The sequence below is a fragment of the Podarcis filfolensis genome (genome assembly GCF_964270895.1).
Source record: "Podarcis filfolensis genome assembly, chromosome: 6".
Lineage (NCBI taxonomy): Eukaryota > Metazoa > Chordata > Lepidosauria > Squamata > Lacertidae > Podarcis > Podarcis filfolensis.
In genome coordinates, this window is record NC_139609.1 from 77,620,229 (window position 1) to 77,645,575 (window position 25,347).

At 40.1% G+C, this 25,347-nt stretch overlaps 1 protein-coding gene across 2 annotated transcripts in view; it reads left to right on the plus strand.

Annotated features, from left to right (window-relative positions):
* Window positions 1-22,875, plus strand: part of ADA (adenosine deaminase) — a 31,511-nt gene extending 8,636 nt beyond the window's left edge. For both annotated transcript variants that reach the window (XM_083619056.1, XM_083619057.1), the window contains exons 3-11: window positions 779-901; window positions 2,964-3,107; window positions 5,830-5,945; window positions 12,131-12,255; window positions 13,606-13,677; window positions 15,137-15,238; window positions 15,467-15,534; window positions 16,555-16,684; window positions 19,360-22,875. In XM_083619056.1, the coding sequence (XP_083475182.1) occupies window positions 779-901; window positions 2,964-3,107; window positions 5,830-5,945; window positions 12,131-12,255; window positions 13,606-13,677; window positions 15,137-15,238; window positions 15,467-15,534; window positions 16,555-16,684; window positions 19,360-19,464 (985 nt within the window). In that variant the 3' untranslated portion in view covers window positions 19,465-22,875. The remainder of the gene's footprint in view (window positions 1-778; window positions 902-2,963; window positions 3,108-5,829; window positions 5,946-12,130; window positions 12,256-13,605; window positions 13,678-15,136; window positions 15,239-15,466; window positions 15,535-16,554; window positions 16,685-19,359) is intronic.
* The last annotated feature ends 2,472 nt before the right edge of the window (window positions 22,876-25,347 follow it).

Sequence of the window (25,347 nt, forward strand, 5' to 3'; positions counted from 1 at the left end):
TGTTGTTTTAAAACTTTTTCCAGATGTGAAAATCTATTTAAAAGTTCAAAGATTTTTGTAAATAATAACCTATTATAAATATACTTCAGACCTAACTATTACAGCAAAATGGGAAGGTCATATAAGGTTACTGAGTTAGGAATTCAGATTTGCAAAGGGGACTGTCAGGCGAAGTCAGATGCTTTTGTTTACAGAGATACCAGTTTCTATGAAAAAAGGAAATTTGACAGAAGAACCAGAAGTAAGGGCCATGAAACATCTGGAGTAGAAGAATATCTTACCAGAAATTGTACTCCAAAAGGGGAATTTGCTATTTCATTAGCCAGCACTCAGTTTAGTTTGGCTTTTAGCTGAGGATGGAGATTCTACACAAACATTTATTTAATCAGAAAGCCAAGATTCTACAAATGTGTGCTTCATTTACATTCTTTGTTCAATTGGTTTAAGAGAATTGTCCTCAGGCTGTCAACTTTGCCTCCTTCAACATAAGAACAAGAAATTTTATAATCTAAAAATAAAGACATAATTCCATTAATCACATAGAGTCACTTTGTATGTTGTTACATATGTTACAATGTATATTTTTATAGTCTTCCGGAGCATAAGAGAGGAATTATAGACACAGAAAGTGCCATCAGATTAATCAGTGACTACATGAAAAATATCTAGGGCTTTCTGACGCATCAGTTTTCTTCACTGACTTACTAAAAGAATTTAGTTCAGAACTTGCCCAAGTAAGCCTACCGCAGTTGATACATGTATTTTGTTTAACATCTAGGAAAAGGGGAAAACAGCTTCCTGCAGATACAGTAGAAGGCCTTCTGCAATATGTTAGCTACAGCGAACCTATCAGTCTCACAGAGTTCCTAGAAAAATTTTCTGTCTACATGCCAGCAATTGCGTGAGTAAAGTAACTTGCTCCATCTTTACTGTTGTCAAACCTCCCTTCTATCCCTTTGAGTCGCTGTTGATGCGTGTTGCATAGTATATGACCACCAAGCTTTGGTTTTGCCCTGATTATGTTTTCTTGCCATGAAAGCATTAGACCAAAATAGTACAAACCTTTAATTTGTGAAATTGCTTAGAGATCAGTGCCGTTATTCCCGCTGAGAAAGAAACAGCCTGGTGTATGTGACTTGCTGGTGCATGGTGACCCTGTACCCTATCAGTAGTTAATGAGTGGAACAGGTTCATAATCTATCTTTGTCCTTGAAGCCCTGTGTGGGCAGTTCTAGAACTGCTGCCAGCAGGATTAGATTGATTGGGACCAGCACAATATGCTTTCAGCATAGCAAAATGATCACCAGACTACTGAACTGGTTGCAGAGCTTACTGATTTTGACACATTGGATAAATCTCTTCCAGTACATAGATTTTTTGCATTCTGATTCTTGGAATAAATTCTGGTCCACATTAACCATCTAGATCTTAACCGAACACAGGCTTAATTGTATTGCTGACAGGCCATATTTAGGAAAAGCACAACTACTGCTAACTTGAGAAATATGGCTTTTGGGGGATTTTGATTTGCTCTATACTGTAATAGCAAAAGGGGGAGCTTTTACTTCCATTCCAACTAGGATCCTAATTTGCAGAGTCGTGGGGAGGGAAATACAGGACCAAGGTCACAGAGGGCAACAAACATGACATTCCTTTTCCTTGAACCCTTTAAACTTTTAGTGGGTCACTTAGGGATGATTCAAAATAGAGAGCATACTACTTCCTGAAATCCAAATTAATATCCATTCAGTTGTGAAAGTAGCAACACCCTTAAATCCTTAAATAATCATTGATTAGTATGGCATTGGCAGATTTAGGGAAGCGCAACCCATTTGCCCACACTGGGTGCTGAGCAACGACAAACAGTGGAAGGCCAGAAATGGGAAGGCAAATTTTGGTGTTGCACAGGGTACTGCTGAAATTTTAAAGTCTGACACTGATATGTGCCATAAGATACACATTTTGGATGAAAAGGCACACTGTGCTTTGTCAATAGCAGCGATTAAGAAATCAAGAGGAAACGGAGAGATAGTGTATGAGTTTGAATCTCATGCAACCTCAAACACTAGTTTGTATTACATCTGAACTAGCATGGTGTGTGAATGCTAGTAACTGACTAGGCAAGCCACAATGTCTAAAAACTGGGAAGAACTGGGATGTTTCTTTTGGAACCTACAGACTTCTTTGGCACCCTTGAAATTTGGCTGCTTAGGAAATGGAAGTGTTGGCTCATATTGTTGTTTTTTCAGATCGTGAGTTAGAACTGACTCATAACTTATGGACACTACCTTAAAATTTAGGCACTCAGAAATGTCACATTTTGATGACTGGTAGGAGGACATTGGCAAGCAGAGAAAGTGCTGGTTCCAAAACAGAATAAGCCCTTATCCAGTGAATCCAAAGTACACTTTGCTTTTTATCTGTCTTGCACACTTAGAACTACAACCACTTTCTTCAGCTCCTTATCTGCAACTCTGTGTGAGAGTTAAACTGAGTGCCTTACCACTTAGAATGCAAAAAGGATCGAAAAGATTCTTTGCTGCAGCTAATTGGCTACTTAAGTATCCTGAATTTTCCCATTAGCCTATGTAGCTCATGCTGAAATAGGAAAAATGTTTTTCCTGCATTAATGTGGCAAACATAGCTTAGCTGCTTCATAATATTTTGGGTTTTAGAATTGGATGAGACCATATTGGCTCCTTTTATTTTATTTTAATTATCGTGAGCCATTTTAAATTCCTTTGGGGAAACAGCATATAAATGTACCAAATAAAATTTTATTAATCTGTGGTCATATCAGGCTTGCAAATTCACAAGGGTTTGAACAGTGTGTTACTGAGGCGTAGAATTTTGGTCTGCTGAGAAGCATTAACTCCCACAGCACCACATATCCATGTTTTGTAGAGTTTAGATTGTTGATTGACTACACCAATTACAGAAATCAACATTTTCTACATTCACAGGGGGGACCGTGAGGCTGTGGAAAGAATTGCTTATGAATTTGTAGAAATGAAAGCAAAGGAAGGTGTAATCTATGTTGAAGCCCGGTACAGCCCTCACCTCCTAGCCAACTGCAAAGTGCATCCTATCCCCTGGAACCAAGAAGAGTGAGTATCTTCTTAAAGGTGTAAGATAACACAATATAAAGTAACCTTATTAAGAGAGGTAAATAGCTGGTGGCATATTACTAACCGACAGCATGCAGTTCAAGAAAATATGTTGAAAATAAGTACATCTTCAAGGGCAATGTGAAATTCCTTCACATGCCTCACTGCACTTCACCCTACACCAGGGATCAGTGCAGTATGTCCAACCAGCATTCTAGAGTCTAAATAATAAAACGTACCAGTCTCTTTGTTTAAAGCAGCCTTTTTCAACCTGTGGGTCCCCAGATGTTGTTGAACTACAACACCCATCACCCCTAGCTAGCAAGGCCAGAGCTCAGGGATGATGGGAGTTGTAGTCCAACAACATCTGGGGACCCACAGGTTGAGAACCGCTGGCTTAAAGGATGCTGCCCGTGCATTTCTGATAGATATGGTTCAACAATGGATATCTAATTGACTTTCTTTGCATATACTATTGTTATATTTTCCCCAGAGAATGAGAGAAAAGTATGAAAGTGCACTGTTGCTAAAGTTAGCATTTTAGGCTATGTTCATTTTCCTGGGAGTAAAACCTGTTGAACTCAGTGTGGATTAGTTCCACGTAAGCATGCATAAGCTTGCAGCATTAAAGCCCAATTGGTGTCATAGACAGGGATTAGGAACTGTTTAACTTTCCCTTAGAAATCAGTGATACTCCGAAATTTCATTCCCTAGTTAAAATACTTCCATGTTTTTGGATCATCCTCATAAGCACTCACTCTCTTAATGGAGCAGCATATTTAGATTCTTCAAATCACATAAAACTCTTTACTGTGCACAATAGAAAAATAACTAAACTTTCAACTATAAAACAGAAAAGGGATATTTAGAAAATTAGCCGTTGCTTGAGGTAGACAGTGAACAGATAGTAAAATCCTGCACCTCAAATATGACATAACAGAGTTGAATATCAGGTTACTGTAATTAGTCAGGAGACAAAGATCTCTAGCTACCCTTATGTAGTTGCCATGATTTGCATGCCCCCACACACCCAAATTTAAAATAGGTTACAATAGGTCTATGTTACAACAGGTTGCAAATAAATGGCAGCAAATGTGTAGGATAAATAAAATAAGTATTTGTGATGTGCCCACAATTAACAGAAGTGTTGAGGCTTGCCTTGTGTTTCTACTTTTTTATAATTATATTTTATTAACTTTCCATCAAAAGAAAATACAAATCACACCACATTACAACTTCTATAAATTTTTCCATTTTTTGGCTTCCTTCAGCCTCTCTGCCAATCATCCGAATTATATCTTCTTTAATTACACATTTCCAAATTTTGCTATTGCCTTTATGCCTACCCTCCACTTCTATTTTCCCTTTTTACAATATTTCTTGTGTTATTACAGAGCTTCTTTAAATGCCACTAACGTTATTGTGTTTCTACTTTTTTGACAAGAAAATAATCTTAGTTTTAGAATATGAAATCCACAGCTTTTGTATTTACAGAGCACATGAAGTCCATCTGCCTTTAGCTTTCCATTTTAGAAAGCAGAGCTGGTGATTTATCAAGCCTGTCGTATTTTTTTCTCCATCCCTCCTTTTCTCTGAGAATGCTGCCACGTTAGTGAGACCTCCTGCCCCGAGTACTTCATCCATCTTGCCTGTGTGAAGCAGCTGTAAGAGTTCTTGGCAGAAGTTACTCTTAGCTGAAGAAAAGAACCAGAGCTCAAACACAAGCATTTTTCTTCCCCAGCTCTTATTTAAAAATAAAAAAATCCTTGCAGTTTTGACTGTTACAGCTACTGGTTTGAAACCCTGCAGGTGATCTTTCTAGCTCTTAATTTGTTTAGAAGAAACCAGAGCTTTGTTTGACAATACATTGCTAATTTGTATAAGGGAGTTTCGGGAGTGAGAGTAGAGAAGGGAGGAACGTTTGCTGCTATTGCCTGCAATTCCTGCCAGGGAAGACTGAAGCTGTGCATGTTAATAAAGAGCAGGGAGGATGCTATTCCAGTGGAAAAACCCATTTCCTTATAGAAATACTCAATGATCTACCATGGTCATTACCAATATAGATGTAAAATTAATTTGACTTAATACCAAGAATAGCACCTAGACTTTTTCTGGTATGTTTACAGTGCTTAGAAAATGTTTTGGGAACTGCTGGATCTGAACAGCGGAGACATCCTTAGCCTGATTTGGACCACTGATCCCTTGAGGACCAATATTGTTTGCTGTTGCCAACTCTGCTATCTGAGGGCTCATCCACACTTCCGCTTGCCCTGTCACTTTCTCCCTGGGAAAACCCACTCTTTACCACTGAATTGGAGCTGACATCAGTCAGGTTTTCTGTGAATTGATGTTTGTTCCAATTCAGCGCTAAAGAGCGGGTTTTCTCGGGGAAAGTGGCAGGGCAAATCGAAAACTGCTCAGACCCAAACAGAAAACCTCTCATACTTTGCAAGTGTGGATGAGCCCTGAGATCCTTTCAAATGGAGATGCTGGGGACTGAACCTGGATCTTCTGCATTCCTGTCATCTGTTCTACCACTGAACTAGGTTTTATCTGGCAGACTTGTTTGCTGTTTGTACCCAGATGTTGGTTGTACTGAGTCCTTTGTAATTCAGCCTGAGATGCAAGCAGCTTGGTGGTAGGAGTATGAGCACTTCCTTGAGCACTGGTAATTGGAAACAACAATGCCCTAACTGATCTCTTCGTATTTTTCTTTGTACAGGGGAGACCTAACTCCAGATGAAGTGGTTAGCCTTGTTAATCGGGGGTTAAAAGCTGGAGAGAAGGCTTTCAACATCAAAGCCAGGTCTATTCTATGCTGCATGCGTCACATGCCAAGTAATGTATTACAGGTCATCTGTGGCTCTGATTCTTACTTTATCAAATCTGTCTTGCTCACCTCTCTGCCTCCTCACCCCTTCCCCACACACTGAGGTCAAATCCTTTTGCAATATATCAGTAAGTAATTCATTGTGTTTAGATGCTCAATCACAACATTGCACTTAAGTGTAGGTCCAGGGATAGAAACAGAGGAACAAATAGAGACAGGAGGAAGATAACTTCATATAACAATAGCTAAGAAAACTTGAACAGGTTGCTAACCATTCAGGCATAAGAGCGTGGGCTAATTTTGTAGTAGTTAGTTGGGAACTTTTGACAAGTATGAATTAACAGTGCAATTGTTGTGGTTGATATTGGTAATCTTAGACTTCTTCCACAGTTGTTCTTTTCTCTCTATTTGCCATCCTTCATTCACTCACTTTCTGCGCATGGTTCTAATGACACAATTAACAAATTATTACATCCTAGTATTTTCTACGTTGGCCTTCTATTTTCCCCCTCAGATATTAATTTCACATATATGCTGTTTATGCAGCTACCTCTTTGCAATCTATTGACCCAGACCTACTGCTTATGTACATATGTTAACTTAACCTAGCCTACCTCACAGCGCTGTTGCAAAAATAAAAGGGGAGAGGGGAGGAAAACCTACGCAATCTTGAGTTCCTGGGTAGAAAAGAAAAATACAAATGTATGCATAATTCAGCTATGGAATGCACTCCTATGGGAAGCTGTGATGACCTCCAACTTGGATGGCTTTAAAAAGAGGATTAGACAAATTCATGAAGGGTAAGGCTATCAGCGACAATGGCTATGTTCTGCCTCCATGGTTAGAGGCAGTCTGTTTCTGAATACTAGTTGCTTGGAGGTAGGAAGGGAGAGTGCTATTGCCCTCAGGTCCTGCCTGCTGGCATCTTCTCAGCCACTGAGAACAATATGCTAATCTAATTCTTAACAATACCCTTAAGGCAAATAAGATGCAAGCCTCCCCCCTCTTTTTAACATTTATTTTATCCATGCAAGAAGTCTCAGTCATACTTTAATGCTTGTGTGTTCATTTGAGTAGACAATCATTTTAATGATTGCTTTGTATTACTTTTAAAAGTTGTCACCACCCTGATGTTTTGCAAGATAGAATGTAAATACTTTTATGTATTTATGTAAATGCAGTCTGTAAATAAATAAATTTCTGAATAAACATCTAAAACTTCATCTCCTGGGGCTATTAAATTGTGGGCTTATGGACATATAATACAGAAATGCTTCTGCGCTATTTTAGGCAGATGTTGTTCTTTGAGTTCGTAATAAAGGTAAAGGTCATGGCCGACTCTGGGGTTGCGGCGCTCATCTCGCTTTATTGGCTGAGGGAGCCGGCGTACAGCTTCCGGGTCATGTGGCCAGCATGACTAAGCCGCTGCTGGCGAACCAGAGCAGCGCACGGAAACACCGTTTACCTTACCGCCGGAGCAGTACCTATTTATCTACTTGCACTTTGATAGGCTTTCAAACTGCTAGGTTGGCAGGAGCAGGGACCGAGCAACGGGAGCTCACCCCATCGCGGGGATTCGAACCGCTGACCTCCTGATCGGCAAGTCATAGGCTCTGTGGTTTAACCTACAGCGCCACCCGCGTTAATTTCAAATAGAGTTTATAGTTCACAAGCTAGCAGCAGTGGAACATGTGGCATGTAGAGTGGCAACTGTGCCCTCCCAGTGATGGCAGAGCTATGTTCACCAGGAAGGGCCAGGTGAGGCAGTGCTGGATCATAGAGTTGTGGAGTTGGAAGAGACCTCAGTGTCATCTGGTCCAACCCCCTGAATCTTGCCCACAACTGTCCCTGGGTGGACTGGGCTCATGTTCTGCTTTCTGGACTAAAAATATTTTGATCTTAGAAGACGTTTGTTGCCAGAATTTTTGTAGAAAATGGCAGGTTGGATATTAATGTCTGCTATATGTAGCTGAAGTGTCTGAAATGATTACAGTGAGGTTTGATCTTTATTAAATGATGAAACAAATTGCCTTAGTGTGTCGGAGCACTACACAGTAGGTAGTTAATTGTTAACAACATGCTAACTTATCTCTGCTCTTTGCTGAAGTATGGTTATGTAATAAATTAAGAGTCCGCATACCATCTTAATCACAGATTGCTGAGCTAACGAGAATTTTCTGTCTTGAGTTTTGTGAAAGCAGCAGTCAATTAAAGTTGGTGTCAGTGAAGCTTTGCCTATGCCTTGAAACTTTGGCAGGTATTAAAGATCTTGCTGAGCTGATTTCAAAATATTGCCTGGAACTTAGAACAGCCTCTTTACAGCCTATATATTTAGGTGTACCTAAGTCCATTCATTTGAGTGGACTATGGCATACCTAACTTTGCATAGAATTAGACTGCAAGTTGAAAGGAAGCTGCAACAGGCAGAAGTTCAGATCAGTCAAGCCTCTTGGTTTAAGCTGTTGTTGTCTGCACTATCATCTTTAGCAAACATCTGTTTTTTAAAATAATATTGTAATTGGAACACCTAAAAACGGGTGCTTTGCTATGTGCAGTACAAACAGCTATTCTTAATAAAGAGCCATCATTATATCTATTTAGGTACCAGGCAAAAACGTTCCTCTATAACCAAGCCTTTGGGCTTTAACTACCTGTGGCTTTTTAGAAGTGAGTGGGATGTTTTTAATGTCTTTCTCTTTCCTCTTGGTTTCAGTGTATCTATATGGAGTTATTGTCTGTTTGGTTGTAAGTTGCTTAGGGCAAGATAAAGTGACTGCAACTTTAATAAATTAATAAAAAATGTATTTTTTCGTTATAAGATGCCCCCATGTATAAGACAACACCTATTTTTTGAGCCCAAAATTAAGAAATAAATTTGTTTATATATTTAGTTGCAACATTCTGTGTATAAGACGACCCCCAATTTTTAAACTTAAAAAAATTGGAGTGAAATATAGTCTTATACACAGAAAAATAGAGTAAGTGGAGTGTACCATAGGACCCACTCTGTTTCAGTTTTCCACAACCTGGTCCCCTCCTAATGTTGTTACGCTACAGCTCCCATTATCCCTGAAACACTGGCCCTGTTGGCTGGGGCTGATGGGAGTTGTAGTCTAACAACATCAGGAGGGCACAAGAATGGGTAGGGCTGCCCTATTTCTCCCTTTCATTTGAACCAGGTGCAACCTCCGTAATGGGTGGTGGATGGCGGTGGATGAATAAATAGGAAGCTCAGTTTAGACAAGGCAAATATGATGATGGAAGATTCCGTTGAGATATTTGTGGAATTCCTGATAGCTGGATTGTTTTACATGGCAGAGCCAGCCAGAAACCCAAGCAACCTCCTCAGGATCACTGGCAGGGCTGGATCTGCTGGAGGGTGATCATCCCTCTGCTCTTCCACATCTGAACCTCAGGTATGGGCAGGATTGAACCCTGCAGTGCTTCGGCTGCTTCACCAGATGCTGCTTCTTTTTTGGTGATCACTTGCAGCCGAGTAGGATTGTCTTCCATGAATATGGTCTTAACAGTGTGTCCTTAAGTTACTGTTGAGGCCAATTCTGGATCCACACATCCTTCCATAGTGAGGACATAGGTTTCCGGGTGGGAGTTGATCACAGTGAGGATTTGCCAAACATGCCTTCCTCTTAGCTCACAGCTGGAAGTCACAGAATTGATTGCTATGGTTATTGTTTAAGTGATTTCCATATTAAGCTTCTGAAAATGTATTGGCATTTATACTGAGACTTGTCAGGACAGAGTTAATCCACTGCTTTATAAGGAAAGGGTCACACTTTCCTGTTAGTGTGTGGAAATCTGACAGCTCTGATATTATGATTGGCATTGTGGTTGGAATGACTCAAGTTCAGGGCCAAGATAATCTGCAGTACAGATATAGTCACTTGCATAACTAACTCCATTGTGACTTCTGTGCTAACCCTGTGCTTACTCAGAACTGTAGTTGAGCAATGAGCAATAATACAGCTTTCAAACCAGCTATGGAATTATGTAGTAACAAGCATGTCTAGAGGAAATTGACTAACAAATGTAAAAAAATAAATAATAGGAAGCAGTTGTGAGTATCTCCTGAAAATATCTTCTTGAGGAGGTCTTCTCCAATAAAGTCTAACCTAAATAGTCAAGTCTCAATTATAAGTCAACTATTGCCTGAAGAAAATATTTGAACTCACTGCTCCTTTATTTTCCTTGCGGTTGACCCAGGGCAGTAATGAAAAGAACCTTTGCAATTACAGATTAGAAAATGAGATATCCTTCCCCTTGCTCTTTCAAACACTCTGATATACATGACCTTAATGCAGGGATAGCGCTTCAGCGTAAGAAGGCATGGAAGCTGTTTAGATTAGACAACAGCAGACATATTTCGCTATATAGACCTTTGAAGTTGATGTTTAAGATAGAAGACCAACTGTCCTCTATGCCTACGTTAAATAACATGCAAAGAGGTGTTCTTGTTGGGTTAAAAGGCTGTAAACCTCCCATTGTCTTAAAGTCTGTCTAAGCGTGAACGATGCAATACCTACTTGTTTCAGCTGGTATTCAATAACCAAATAATAAAGGCGGAAAAGATCTAGAGTGACTGTATACTGCTTTTTTAATTAGCTGATTAGTTTTGATGGTTTGCTTTCCTTGAACAGTTGCCTACCCAGAGCACTTAGGAAGTGGTACAATAAAAAGCAAAATATTTAAACAAAACTACATTTGATTCACTAATATAGCAATTACTTGGACGTCTTCAGTTGTAAAAAAGAAAGAAAGAAAGTTTGTTGGTGTTGCTTTTTGAAGTTGGGTGTGTGCGTGAGAGAGAGAATGCAGTACTGTATACCTGTAAACAGTGCTTGAAAACAGCTTCTGTCAGAACACTTCCCATTAATTGGCTTTTAGGGAAACCAGTTATATTTTTACTTCTTAAAAATTGTCTGCGTTGCATTCAAACAAACTCAGCTAACACCCTGGGTGCACCCTGTTTATTGTATTTCAGTTTGAATTCCATAGAATAATACAAGAAAATACAATATATAAGAAATAAAAGACACAATAAATATAGAGTTAAAAATCAGTGTGAAATTTTAATGTGATGGGTGTGCCATCTCCCATCTTCAACTGTCTTCAACCACAAATCCAGACATGTCATGGACTGTCTGAATGAAGTTTGGACTACTGGTGGTCCACAGACCACAGTTTGGGAACCCTTGGCTTGGATCAATGAAATACAGTGTGTCATTTTTCTCCGTCTTGTAATCATGCATAAATTATAGTGGTCCATGCACGAAGGAGTGAGTAGAGTAATGCAATAATTGATGGGATTCTAGATTTTTTAAAAAAATCATGGTGCATCCAGAGTGTTTGCTGAGTTTGGTTGCATGGCAAACTTACAGTTTTCTATGAAATCATAACTAGAGTTGCTGAAAACCAAGAAATGGAAAGGGTTCTGGCAGAAACTGCTTTCCAGCAATGTTTGCAATTATACCGCAAATCTTCCTCCCCATCCTCTCATACACACACTATTAAGATGTCCTCAGTATTTTAGAAGAGGCTTATATTTATCTTCCCATCTGCTTTCTATTTTGTCTGGCAGCTGACCCAGTTAAATCACACCTAACAAGATGCTTGGCGTTCTCTGAACTCCTGACCTCTGGACTTCACAGCTTTTGTAAAAATAGCTATTGTTGCAAGTTTACTTTTTTGGCCATTTTAGGATTTGTATTTTTCTCTGATTCTGGATAGCTTAGTGGCCTGCATAATGTGCTTTCTATAGAACCATGGTGTGTGTTTTTTTAATTGTTCTCTATCAAAGCAAGGTGGGCATTTCCATGCGCTCTGGCTTCCATTACGGTGTTCCATTGTGCCAAAAGCGGTTTAGTCATGCTGGTCACATGACCTGGAAAGCTGTCTGTGGACAAATGCCGGCTCCCTTGGCCTGAAAGCAAGATGAGCGCTGCAACCCCATAGTCACCTTTGACTGGACTTAACCGTCCAGGGGTCCTTTACCTTTTTACCTTACCAACAATTGCCTGATCTTCTCAGAAGGCCTTGTCAAAGGAAGGAAACTCTGGAAAACACAGTGATGTTTTTATGTGACAAATATTTTCCTATACATGGTGTATGTGTGTGTCATTGGCAGCTGCAGAAACTCAATTGCATCCTTACAAGATTGTTGTGCTTTTCTTTCCAGGCTGGTCACTGGAAGTGGTGGAACTGTGTAAGAAGTATAAGAATGATACAGTGGTTGCTATAGACTTAGCTGGCGATGAGTTGATAAACGCTGAGACCTACCCAGATCATCGGAAGGCTTATGAGGTTTGTTCAGATGATATGAGTAAGGAGCCAAAAGAACAGGATTGGGGGGAGCTGGGTAGTTCAAAACCCTCAGTGCCTGCCTTACATGCAATCTGAGAAGAACAACATATAAGACTCCCATTCCAGGGTTTTATTATCATGCACTCATGTAAAACTTGCTACATCTTTTTATTAAAACGGGACTGGTCTACAGGTACGAGAACCTAATCCCAACTGCTAGCAAACCTTCAGTCACAGACTGAGACTAGAGATAAGAAATGTCTGGCTAAAGCTTTCCAAATAGAAGATTGGTGTAGTTACTCCTCTCTGTAAATTCACTCAGGTATAAATTAATATGCTTTTGCTGGATTTTTTTTTATCAACCATGTGAACAGTTATACATAGGGTTAGAGGGTATACAGGTGCTACACCAGTTTTAGCCAAGGACTCTTGGGTGCCACCGACTGATGCTAGGCTCTTCTGTGAAAGACTTAAGACTCTTGGGGGTGCGAGAAATACATTTTCCTCCAGACTAAAAGCTTGTCCACGCTTAGCTTTTGCCCTAGTCTTTCTAGGCACAGATCCACGCTTAAAACCTCTTTGAGCATTTCCCACTGCTCTGCAACCTGCACAGCTTCCTCTGTTTTCCATGTTTTGCCGTTTCCTCCCATTAAGATTTAAAGAGTGGGTTTCTGCAGGGAAAACTCGGAGGGTGTGCGTGTGCGTGTGCTCAGACATGAAGATTTAAAGCACAGACCATGCCTGGAAAGAGTGGAGGAATGGTGCCATAACATGTAAAAGTGGGAAGGAGATAGGGAAGGAAATGTACTGCTGCTAGGCTTATTGAAAAATCTTGGTATCATTGTTACCTTTGGTTACAATAAAGTTATTCCACCAGCATTTGAAGACGTGCCCAAGAACTTTCAAGCAGTCTCCTGTTTTAATCTCCAAGGAGCTTTTTTGCATAGTTTAATTCCACATGTTTATGTTTTAATGGAATGGTTTTATTGTGTATTTTAACAATGCTGTAATTGTGTTTTTTATTGTGTTTTTTATATTTTGTAAACCACTTTGAAGCCTATTTTGGCATTAAGTGGTATTTTGCTACACATTTTATCATGATTGTTGTGAAGCAAAAAGTGACAATCTTTAGTTTTACATGTATTTTAATAAAATAACAAATTTTCCTCTTCGGGAGAAATACCAATTTTAAGCAGATTTTTCTATTGTGCATATTCCAGTTTTTAGCAGCTCTGCTTAGACTACAGCCAAAGAAAGATAAGGTAGCAAATGCTACCTTGAGAAATTCTATGAATCTCTAGCATTTGCCAGTCAGTTTTTATTCTCTTCCTTGTGTTCCCTTTTATTCAGGAAGCTGAAAGATATGGCATTCATCGAACTGTTCATGCTGGTGAGGTTGGGCCACCCAAGGTTGTCAAGGAGGTAAGAAGTTGTACTGCAGAACAAAAAAAAAAAGGATGTTGTGTCATTGGAAAAGCTGACAATTGACACTGAATATACAGCAAACTGTAGAATGTACAATCTGAACAATGGGGGAGAGGGAGAAAGGAGAGCTCTGTTGTGACTGATAGGTCAAGTTTGTAATCAGAGGGAACAATTTTACCTAGACTCTCCATTTCCAGCATCTTGAGGGTGGAAAGTGAATCCTATTTAGTTCTTTCTCCCTTCCATTCAACTTTAAAGGTGCCTAGTTCAAAAATTGCTAGACCGATTTGTGTGCAATTTTGATACTTTTACCTAGAGCCACCTCTCTTATCTGCAATTTTCAGACCACAGGATGCTAAGGGAGACTAAATGATTCCTCTCTTTTTTGTTACACACATCCCAAACTGTAAGAGCTGCCCTTGCAAGAAGACTTCTGCAGCTACCCTTCTGGGATTTGGTGGGATTCGTCTCCTCACAAGGAGCAAACATGCATGTATGTTTCATCTAATTCTTACAAAAAATCAAAACAGTTATAAACTGTTCCTTTTAAAAAAAAAAAAGCCACCATTGTGTGGTGTAATTTCACAGGAGTAATCCATTCAGGAGAGGCAAACAGAGCTGCACCCACTTCTGTAAAAAAACAAAAAAAGTTATTTGTTGTTGTTTAGTCGTTTAGTCGTGTCCGACTCTTTGTGACCCCATGGACCAGAGCACGCCAGGCACTTCTGTCCTCCACTGCCTCCCGCAGTTTGGACAGACTCATGCTGGTAGCTTCGAGAATACCATAACTTTTATATGCCTGTTGTCTTTGTCCATGGAGTTTTCTTGGCAGGGATACTGGAGTGGCTTGCCGGTTCCTCCTCCAGGTGGATCACATTTGGTCAAAACTCTCCATTATGACCTGTTCATCTTGGGTGCCCTGCTCGGCATAGTTCATAGCTTCTCTGAGTTATTCAAGCCCCTTTGCCACGGCAAGGCAGTGATAAGTTATACCAGGTGTTTAATTTCTGTCTTCCACCCATCTCTCAAATTTGATTCTGATTTGAGTGCAAGCTGCATAGCTTAATCTTTCAGGTAAGAAAACTATTGCTATTTGCAAAAGACAGTGCATTGGAGATCATAAAGAGAGGAAGGAATGTGTGAGCCCAATGCTTGTTCATGTAATGACAAACTAAACCATACTCTCCCACTCTTTTTTAGTATTACAATTCAAGGGTTTTGGGGGGTCTCCAGAAGGTCTGTGCCATACATAGTATGGCTGTGTTTCTTAAATAAGCTTTTAGCAGATTGTGATAAGTATACCTTATATAATAGGAGTAATAGCTCAAAACAATTTATAGAGCTGCTCTCACTTTAATGCTGTGGGCTGTAGTTATCGTGAACTGTGCAATTGAGAGTAACCTAATTAGCAAAAAGTTGATTCTACATTCCCACCACCCCCTGTCTTCCATTATAGGCAGTCAGCATCCTAAAGGCCGAGCGAATTGGCCATGGCTACCATGTCTTGGAAGATGAAAGTCTATATAAACGGCTGTTGAAAGAAAATATGCATTTCGAGGTAATGGAATGTCTTTCAAGTCTCCAACTCTGTTACGTGAACCAGATAATAGCTGCAGTTGATATTAACAGAGGAAGCTGCCTTGTACCAAGGCAGACCATTAGTCTGTCTAGCTCAGTATTGTCTCCCTTCACTAACAGCCACTGCCCAGCATTTCTAAATTATGAACATAGGTATTTTAAAGGGGACGTGTATTGATTCTGTTTTGTTTTTTATATAAATCTACAGATCTGCCCTTGGTCTAGTCACCTCACTAGTGCATGCCAAACCAGCTTCAGTATGCATCCATTAGTAAGGTAAGGATATGGGTTGGGTTTTTTTAAAAACTTTGGAATAATCTTTCTACATTTTATTTAATTATTCTGACATTACTTCTCACTTATTGGATCAAAATCACTGCCCAGTTATCAGCTCAAATCCTAATACTGAGGCGAGCCATGAGGTTTAAGCCTCCCAGTTTGGCATCTAATAATAATAATAATTTTATTATTTATACACCGCCCATCTGGCTGGGTTTTCCCAGCTGCTCTGGGTGGCTTACAGCATATATAGCAACATAATAAAACATCAAGCATTTAAAACTTGCTGATACAGGGCTACTTTCAGAAGTCTTCTAAAAGTTGTGTAGTTCTTTATCTCCTTGGCATCTGAAGGAAGGCTGTTCCACAGGGAGGGTGCCACTTCTGAGAAAGCCGTCTGCCTTCTAGAGCATACAGTTAGCACTTTATCTAATTTGTCTTTTCTATAACAAAGAAAAGTAACACAGTATGACAAGAAGATATTCAACAATATACATTGGATCTTATATTCTTAAGATCTGAGAAAACTTAATATGATTTGATGTATGATAAAACATTTTTTAGTGATTTCTCCCCCTCTGATATTTTCTGTGGATTACTTGAAATGTGTTGTATCATGTCACATTATTGTACAGTGGACGCTCGGGTTGCGAATGTGATCTGTGCGGGAAGCACGTTCACAACCCGCAGCACCGCATCTGTGCGTGCGCAGGTCGCGATTTAGCGCTTCTGCGCAAGCGCCAAAACCCGGAAGTAACCCGTTCCGGTACTTCTGGGTTCAGTGCGATGCGCAACCTGAAATCGCGCAACCCAATGCGTCTGTAACCCAAGGTATGACTGTACAGTGAAAAATAAATAGTATATTTGGTGTTTGGACTGTAGTTTAATGGAAATTGTCTAGGAGGTTCAATACAAATGGGATAGAAAACAGGCTTCACTATATTTTTCCCCATGAGGAAAATGCAAATTATACTCTTAAAAAAAAACCTGATGTTCTTTCAATTCTGCTTTTTTCAGGTTTATGAAAGATGAAGCAAATTATTCCTTGAACACGGATGATCCACTCATTTTCAACTCCACAGTTAACACGGATTACAAAATAGCTCGTGATTGCATGGGCTTCACTGAGGAAGAATTCAAGAGGCTGGTAAATTGGTTTCAGTTTTTTGCATTGGTTGTGCTTGATCCTAAACATCTTTGCTTTGAAAGAATAGCTTACTTCCAAGTAAGCTGTGCTTCGATCTGCAGCCAAAGTAAATCTTCTCAAAGTTACTTCTCCAAAACAGAAATGGCCTTATAGGAGCTCACCATAATGGGCATAGAGCCACATCTGCAGCCTGTCCATTTCCATGAATTGTACCCCACACCTGCACCAAATCACAACTCTAGATTGTAGAGGTATGGTGAGATTCTTAACGCCATATAGACAGGCGCAGTAGTCAGTCAGCTCACCACATAATTATAAGACCATTGCAGAAAGGTTACTGCTTTGTAAATGGACATCTTAATTCACAATCTGTATCTGCATATGTTCATAAACTTTGTCATTGTGTAAAGCACTGATGCACTTCAACCCATGCTCTGACTGATAGATTTAGCTCCTTACTTCAGATAATAAAATAACCAGGAAGTGGAGTGCTTCTTAACTCATTAAGGAGTTGTTGAGAAGAGCAAATCTATATAAACTCATTCAAGTGCTTATTACAGGACACAGTGTCCTTTATTGCAGCCATTGTCCTCCTCCCCACTTCATAGCTGGAGTGTTTCCTCACCCATTCTTGAAACCATTTTTAGCTGAATTTCTACTTACCCACCCATTCAGCCCTTCTTCCTTCTTTTCCAGAACTGTCAGTTCTTTGCTTAGTCATTTTTTTAAAAATGGGCACATATCTGCCCATTCACCCCAAGAGCCTTGTTGACTTGGTATGTGGGAGCCTGGATATAATTGTTTATTTTAAATACTGTGCCCATAAAAAGGAAAAACCAAGTAGGAAGAAAGCATGTGGATATGCAGAAAATATATTAGGGTTTGACTTATGAAAACAAAGGCACAAGGCATACAAATGGAGACAAGTGCTCAGTTTCACTACAAGCCAGGAAAAACAATCTCCATTTACAATCTCTGGAGAAATGTTGACTCATCTTGGCAGACATGTCAGGAGGAAAGAGAGTGCTGAGTCACCACATCGTTTAGCCAACAAGCCAGCATATGACATGTTATTTATGTAGCAGCACTACCAACATATCTGGCACTTTACAAAAAATGAGGTGATAGGTTCTTGCTTCCAGAGATCAGCAGTTAAACTGCTTCTGGAAGTCAAAACACGGAACCATCTATTGCTTGCATTGCTGCGCTCTCAGAGCAGTATTCTAGTTTTGAACAATAAGCCCACAAGGCTCCAACTTTTGTGCATCATCATGGTTTGCTGCCAGTGGTTCACACCAGCCTGGCAGGTAAGGAGTTTGGGGGGAAGAAGGCCACTAACACGGGGCAGCTCATAGTGTAGTCTGCTTCTCTCACCTACGGAGACTAACCAGGAGATGTGGCAGGTACCACCCAGCCGTTTAAAGAGGTTGAAATGTGAGCCCTTACCGCTAAGGGTCACCCCATGAGGACAGGTTGGGAGTCCACTTGTTCCTGTCTATGATCCCTGCATAATGCCCCAGACCTGAAGTCATTTTGACACAGACAGTAATATGAGAACAAAAGAGAAGTATAAACCTTTGTACAGTGGTACCTCGGGTTACATATGCTTCAGGTTACATACGCTTCAGGTTACAGACTCCGCTAACCCAGAAATATTTCCTTGGGTTAAGAACTTTGCTTCAGGATGAGAGCAGAAATCGTGCTCCAGCGGCAGCAGGAGGCCCCATTAGCTAAAGTGGTGCTTCAGGTTAAGTACAGTTTCAGGTTAAGAACGGACCTCCGGAACGAATTAAGTACGTAACCAGAGGTACCACTGTAGCTGTAATGAGGAAGGTATTAAAAACTCAGAACCCTAACACTGGCAACTTGGACATGTCCCATAGCATAGGAATGACCAGCAAAGGCATAAAATTGGTCAGGCAAGGAAAACATTTGTTTGATTTTTAATGGGTCCTTAATTTATAAGCCAGTGCACATCCCCCATCCCATCAGGGAGCAGGGCTGTACTGCTTTGTCGCACAGCTTTCCCCTGCCGCAGCCCCGACATCTGTATATTAGGCATGGACAACTGAAAGGAGAGAACCATGTGCATTTCTGCACACTTAGGTTTCCCTTGGAGCTGGTGGCAGTGATGGTGGGCCGCTGGAATGAGAAGTGGGCCAAGTGATTGAAACTTTGATTTTTCCCACCAGAAACCTCTCTTTGTAGTAGTGGTAGAAAAATCTGGTAATAATAATTTGCATGTTGGAGGTCCCAGCTTTAATCCCTGGAATCTCTACTTAAAAGTTCTGTGGTAGGAGCAGCGCTGGGGAAATGCTACCTTTGATTCCATAGAGCCCTCACTAGTCCTGATAGATAGATGGATCATTGCTCTCACTTGGCATAACACAGTGTTGCATCAACTGATTACCAGATCTGTGGAATATGTGCTTCTTAAAGTGCTCCACTTTGCATGTCTAATCAGGAGTATCAAGGCTTAATCCCATCTAAGTGATCAAAGCCTAAAGACTGTTTTTAAAAGGCTGACATTTTCCCACTTAACGAAAAGCTGAAAATGTAGGGTTGGAAACTGCATCCATTACTTTCACTTAGACTTGGCTAGTAATACATACTAAGACACTAGCAGAATATTCTACTTGCTGAGTTCACTTCTGTGTTTGTTCCAATTTTTGCAGAACATAAATGCTGCCAAGTCTAGCTTCTTGCCAGAGAAAGAAAAAAAGGAGCTTCTCTACAAGCTGTATGAAGCCTATGGGATGGTACAAAGCACAGAGTTCTGATCCATATGATGCCGTCTACTCGTGACCTCTTTTCCTGACAACTTCATGGTAGTCAGAGACCTCCATTTTGTTTCTTTGAAGACAATGCACAAACTTAGTACTGTGTTACTATCTTGTTTACTATTACCATCCACAGAGTGGGGGCATACAGTATATATAAAGAACAGTATTCCTACAAGGTTTGTGTTATATTTGCCTAGAGCACCCAGATCCCATAAATAAGATGGGTGCTATGAGTTTACATGTTTGGTTTTTTTTAGGCTAAAGATAATAATCTTTTCAGAGACTGGAAAGTTTGGAGGAGGGGTTGCTTCTTGTAATGGCTGAATTTACCTCTGTTTACCAAAGTAGAAGCAGGTTTTAGAGACTGGATTATTTCAAGAACCTAGTTGACCAGAAGCGACAAAGAGACAAAAGAATGTGTATATACAATGGGGAAGCAAAGCATCTCGCAAACCATTTCCCTCTCTCTCTTGAAAGCTATAACTTATCTCTGGCCTTACTGAGATTTCTCTGTAATTTGTCTTCTGTATGCCCATACACTTGAAACAGAGAGAATCACAACTGAGTTTTTTCAGATGTTTAACATCTTTTAGTGGGGAATCTCTGATAGAAATGAGTATTTCACTTTATCCCTGGTTGTCATAGGCTGGGTTTATTCCTTTCTTGATTCTGTTTGGCCTTAATACCAACTTAATACTTATTTAAATGTCATCAAATTCTTTGGAGCTAATACTTAAAGAATAGTGGTTCTGATCCAAGGATTGTTGAGTGCACCTGGAAGATAACAGTTCCTACCTGTATTTCAAGAATGCTGGGAGCGTGCATCACTATCCAGAAGAGAGTGTCAATGGTGATCACCTTGAATGACTCTTCTGAGTCACATGCATCTGATCTGTTCATATAGGTCCCAATATAGCAAGGGATCGCTGCCGAATTGGGGCAAATTACTGTAGTCCAGATTCAGCATCTTGCCTTTCCCCAAATCAGATTTGTCCAAGATGTCTTAAGCTGTGTATGTTCAAAGAACAACACAGCACTTTAAAAAGGATTGATTTGCAAAAGAAGCAAGCTCCTTTATTCCAGTACACTTGCTTTGTCTGCTGCCTACGCTATTGGAACTGCTGCCCTTTTTTACTAGCATTTTTGACTAAGCTCTGTTTTATACAGCATAATGTTTTTTTCTTGTCTGTTACCAACAGTATGGTAAATTTAGCTAATGGTGCTAAGTTATCTGGTAGGTTTTCAACTGCCTGGTACACAAACTAGTTAGGCTGAATTTCTGGAATTGAACTTCATGGTCTTTTGATGCACACACACACACACACACACACACACACGATCCATGGAACTGATTTGACTTATGCAAATACTTTGGTTTAACCAAGTTATGGTCAGTCTGTAAGTAAATACCTTAAAAACCACATGTCAGTGGTCTTTTGCAGAAATATAAAATATAGTATCCAAATCAAAGTAATACTTCATCACCATGCCAGGAGGCCTCATCTCGCATACATTTGTGGGATTTCTTCTAGTGATTATAATATTCTACTTTGCATATTTTAGAAATACGTACTCATTTGTTGGAGAATCTTTTAAAAATATCCACAAAGTCTCCATGTATCTGAGCAGATCCTTTTGTCCTTGTATTTCATTATAAGGAACCTGGAAGTCTTGTACTTGCAAGGATAAGACGAATGTACTACAGAATTTGTCTCCTAGACTCACGGAAATCTTCCACTCTGGAACTTGAAACTCCCAAATACATGTGCTTTGATCTGAACTTCTATTCTTTCCGTGAACAGAACAGAGTTCATAGAACAGGGATTTCTTGATTCTCCCTTCCCTTTGCATATCTGCTCCTAGGGACTGGGGAGCCTTGGATGTGTTGTGAGATACGTTGTGGGGCTGCAGATGGAGGGAGGAGTTGGCAATATTTGCTCCCCTCTTACATGAACAGAGCAGCGTTTAAAGTGGATCTTTTAAATTATGTAATTTTATCAGATTTCTAGAAAAGTGAACAGCATTTGTGCACCTCTAAAGATGCCTCAAGGTGTTTTCAGTAGTAGAGCATGAATAGTTTGTGCAGTGGCTCAGCATATGTTAAAATACCCAGGTTTTATTTATTTTACCTTTGTGCTTCATTCATAAGGAATAGTTGTTGAGGGCACAAACAGATAATCTAGCAAAAGTGCATCTGCTGCAACCACATGTTTAGCTCCCCTTCCATAATGTTTAATAGAACTTACTGATTTGATCACGACACACCATGTTTCTGCCCACTTCCAAGTGGCAGCCAACAACATGAAGTGGCGTTGTGACATCAGAATGCAGTTGAGTTCTTCTAGATGTCATGGACAGGAGGGTGGTGCCTAAAACCTCAGTTACCATTTTCAGTAACAGCTGTGCACTTGATATAAATCTGGCTTGGTCCAGAGACACATGTCTTCAGCCACACAAAAGTGAATTCACACAATTGTGTGTTTTTTCTATCGACAGAGCAGGATTTCTTATCTTAGTTTAACATTTCTGGACTGACATACTTGTGAACATGGCTGGCGCACAATCTGAATGTGTATTAAACTGTTCACAACAAATGGAGGCTTATTGTAGGCTTCTACCCTGAGCTGAAAATGAGACTGAGGCCCTTTATAAAACGAACATATCGTTATGCTTTTTTAAAAAATGAAAAGAATCTATATCAAGGAGCTGGACTTGCTTTAAACACTGTTTCTTTGTGAAAGGAAAGCTCTTCACAGAGCCCTTTGTCTGTTCGAGCTTATCACCAAGTAGCTCTTGACATTGCTGGGACTAGTGGTCCCTTTTTTGTCTTAAGTGTGGCCGTGAAGTGTTAGTTTTGTAGGACATAGGAATGACACACATCTTTGCTTTCATCACAATGCAAGCAGGGCTTATTGCTATCAGAGATAACAAGTGGTATATGCGAACCTAAGTCTGCATGACCCAGAGCCTGTCTATCACTGTATTTCTGATGCTGTACTACTAATTATTCTATATAATAGTGATATAGGCTTAGGTTTACAATGTTTTTAAAAGTTCATAAACACAGCTGAGGAAATCATACAATGCCATATTTCGGTGGTTATATAGGCTGGTATTACAAAGCTTCAGACACCAAAAATATGCCTCTGATGAATGGCTTTGATGTCACTGGGTCGCATGTGAAAAAGAGACTGAGCCTTGCATAGTGCTTGTCTCCAAAAATAAGTTCTGAATGTAAACTATAATGTCTTATGTATAACCAAGAATATATATATAGGAATTATTTTGTTATTTTTATAATGTCAATGAAAAGTTATCCTTATAAATTTTTCTTATGTTGTTCACATCCTGAAGAACAAAGGAGAATTTTTATTTTGGTTTAATGAAATAAATTCCATTTTAACTATATTCATATGTCACTGTTGTTGTTGATTTCAAGCCCAAGTCTGCAAGATGTGATTCAATTAAAAAACAAAACTAGAAATGTTGTGCTTTTATCTCAAAGGCAGGTACTGTCACTTGGTGGAACAAGGGGATGGAGGGATGTCCAGTTGGATTCCACCTGGACTGCAGTAGCTATGAAACCTGTTAGGGCAGCTGGATGGGCAAAATTAACTGTAATGAAGGAACTGTGGGCTAGACATCCGCTTAAGAGTGCCAATGCGTGGCTACATAACACAGAAGAAACGAGAACTTGTGCTACTGTTCTTCATGCTTCTCAAGGCCAAATTAGATGTGACACCCAATTGCATGCCTCTTCCCCAGCAGCTGGCTGTTGCAGCTGCTTCTTTTTAAAAAATAGAAATTAAAAGCTGTGAGTTTGAGTATAGGAAAGCAACTGAGGGAGGGAAGAAAGAAAAGGGTTAAGCAGCACTGCACACACTGTTTCCATGTCATTCTTCCACAACTACAGACTCTCAGGGATTCTTTTTACTTAGAAAGAAGCCATAGGTGGATAGCCCTGGCATTTCCAGTGAAAAAGCGGGTGGTGAGGAAGATCCTTCATTGCCTGAGGTCCTAATGAGAGCTGCCATTTCTCTCCCCACACCCCAAAAGAATGATCCTGGGAAGATCCTATATCATGATGTGGTATCATTTCCCTGGGGCATAAAGTCCCAACCGAAATGCCAGGCTGCTAAGCCACTGCTTGAAGCAACGGTGAAACTTTGCTTTTTGTTTCTTAAAAATAAATAAATGGGCCATCTCATATTTAACGTAAGCTCAGCCCTGCCTTAAGTTTTGTTTTGTTTTGTTTTTTGCCTGCCCCACTCCCCAATCACTGATACCATCTAACTTTCACCAGGGAACGAAGGGTCCTATGAAAGATGAGTGGGATATTTGGTCCAGCCGTTGTATAAGGCAACTTCCTTTGGTTCTTATCTAGATTGGCCTGAAATAATCCAATCAGTTTTGGAATTTGCTTTGAATCTTTTGTCCAAAAAGGACATCAGTCAAAGGGAAGTATCTTGCAAGGGGGACCAAGTGGTTACCAGTAGATAGAGCAGATAGAACTTATAAGAGTTTGAATGGTCACTGCATCACCAAATATTCCAGCAGGTAACACAGTGCTTTGGGAGGCCAGTGTAATGCAGGCCAACAGACAAGTTACAGGACTGCCTTGGAAGGTGGTAGATTCTCCATTGGAGGCTTTTAAGGAGATGTTGAATGGTCATCCTTCATGTATGCTTTAGTTGAGATTCCTGCATTGCAGGGAATTGGACTAAATAACCCTCGAGGTCCCTTCCCGCTCTACAGTTCTTTGATTCTATGAAGTCTGAAACTGAATATTCACATCTTTCTATACAGCTACATATGCAAGATCCATCAACTTTTGGTTGCCAACTTATATAGTAAGGAACTAGGAAATACTATATAACCCGGATATAATAAATGGCTGCATGTCATTCAGTGGGAAATGCCTTTGGAAAACAGGATGTTACATGATTTAAAAGAGCATGATATTTCAGTACCATTGGCAAATGCTCTTCATATGTTAACTCCCCACTGAAACTTCATGCTGAAGTAGCTTGGAACCAGCTCACAGGGGATTTGGCTAAATATAATACTTAACCCAGGCATACTTAACAGGCTAGAAGCACTATGTTTAGTATGTCTCCTGTAATATCACAGTTACTAGTGAATAACCTACTGTCCCTCTTTTTCCCCAGTGTAGGTTTGCGTAGGAGACTGAAGCAGGAAAACTCATTTTGCTGAGCAGGGTAATTGCTGTTGGTTATGTTCCAGAAAGCTCTTCCTTATTGACACCACCCTCTAACTCTTCACCCCAATTAAAGGGCAAGGAGAAAGGGCAGAGACTGGTTTCTTATTGAAAGAGGTAACACAAAGCCTCTTGGCTTTCTGGAAGGGGAAGGAGTGACTGGCATGTTATTGAGAGAGATTGGATCGAGTAGGCAGTTGTATTGGATGATCTAATAGTCCTACTCCAACTCTTGAGTCTGATTTAACCATGGAAGAATTGAGGTAGATCAGGCATAGGCAAACTTGGCCCTCCAGATGTTTTGGGACTACAACTCCGATGATCCCTAGCTAACAGGACCAGTGGTCAGGGATGATGGGAATTGTAGTGCCAAAACATCTGGAGGGCTGAGTTTGCCTATGCCTGAGGTAGATAGCCTGATCTGACTTTTTCAGGAAGTAGGTCTGAAGAGCTGACACAAATAGTGTTGGCAATAGATGAAGTTAAATGAATTACTGGTCAATTAAAAATTAACAGATCGCTGGTATCCACCCAAATGTTTTTAAAGCCTATGTGGATTGCTAATCTAACAGAAATATGTCACCTGGCCTAATGTACTAGAGGACTGGATAGCCGCCAATGCAACACCAATTTTACAGTGGATCTGGAGGGTGGTGGAGTGT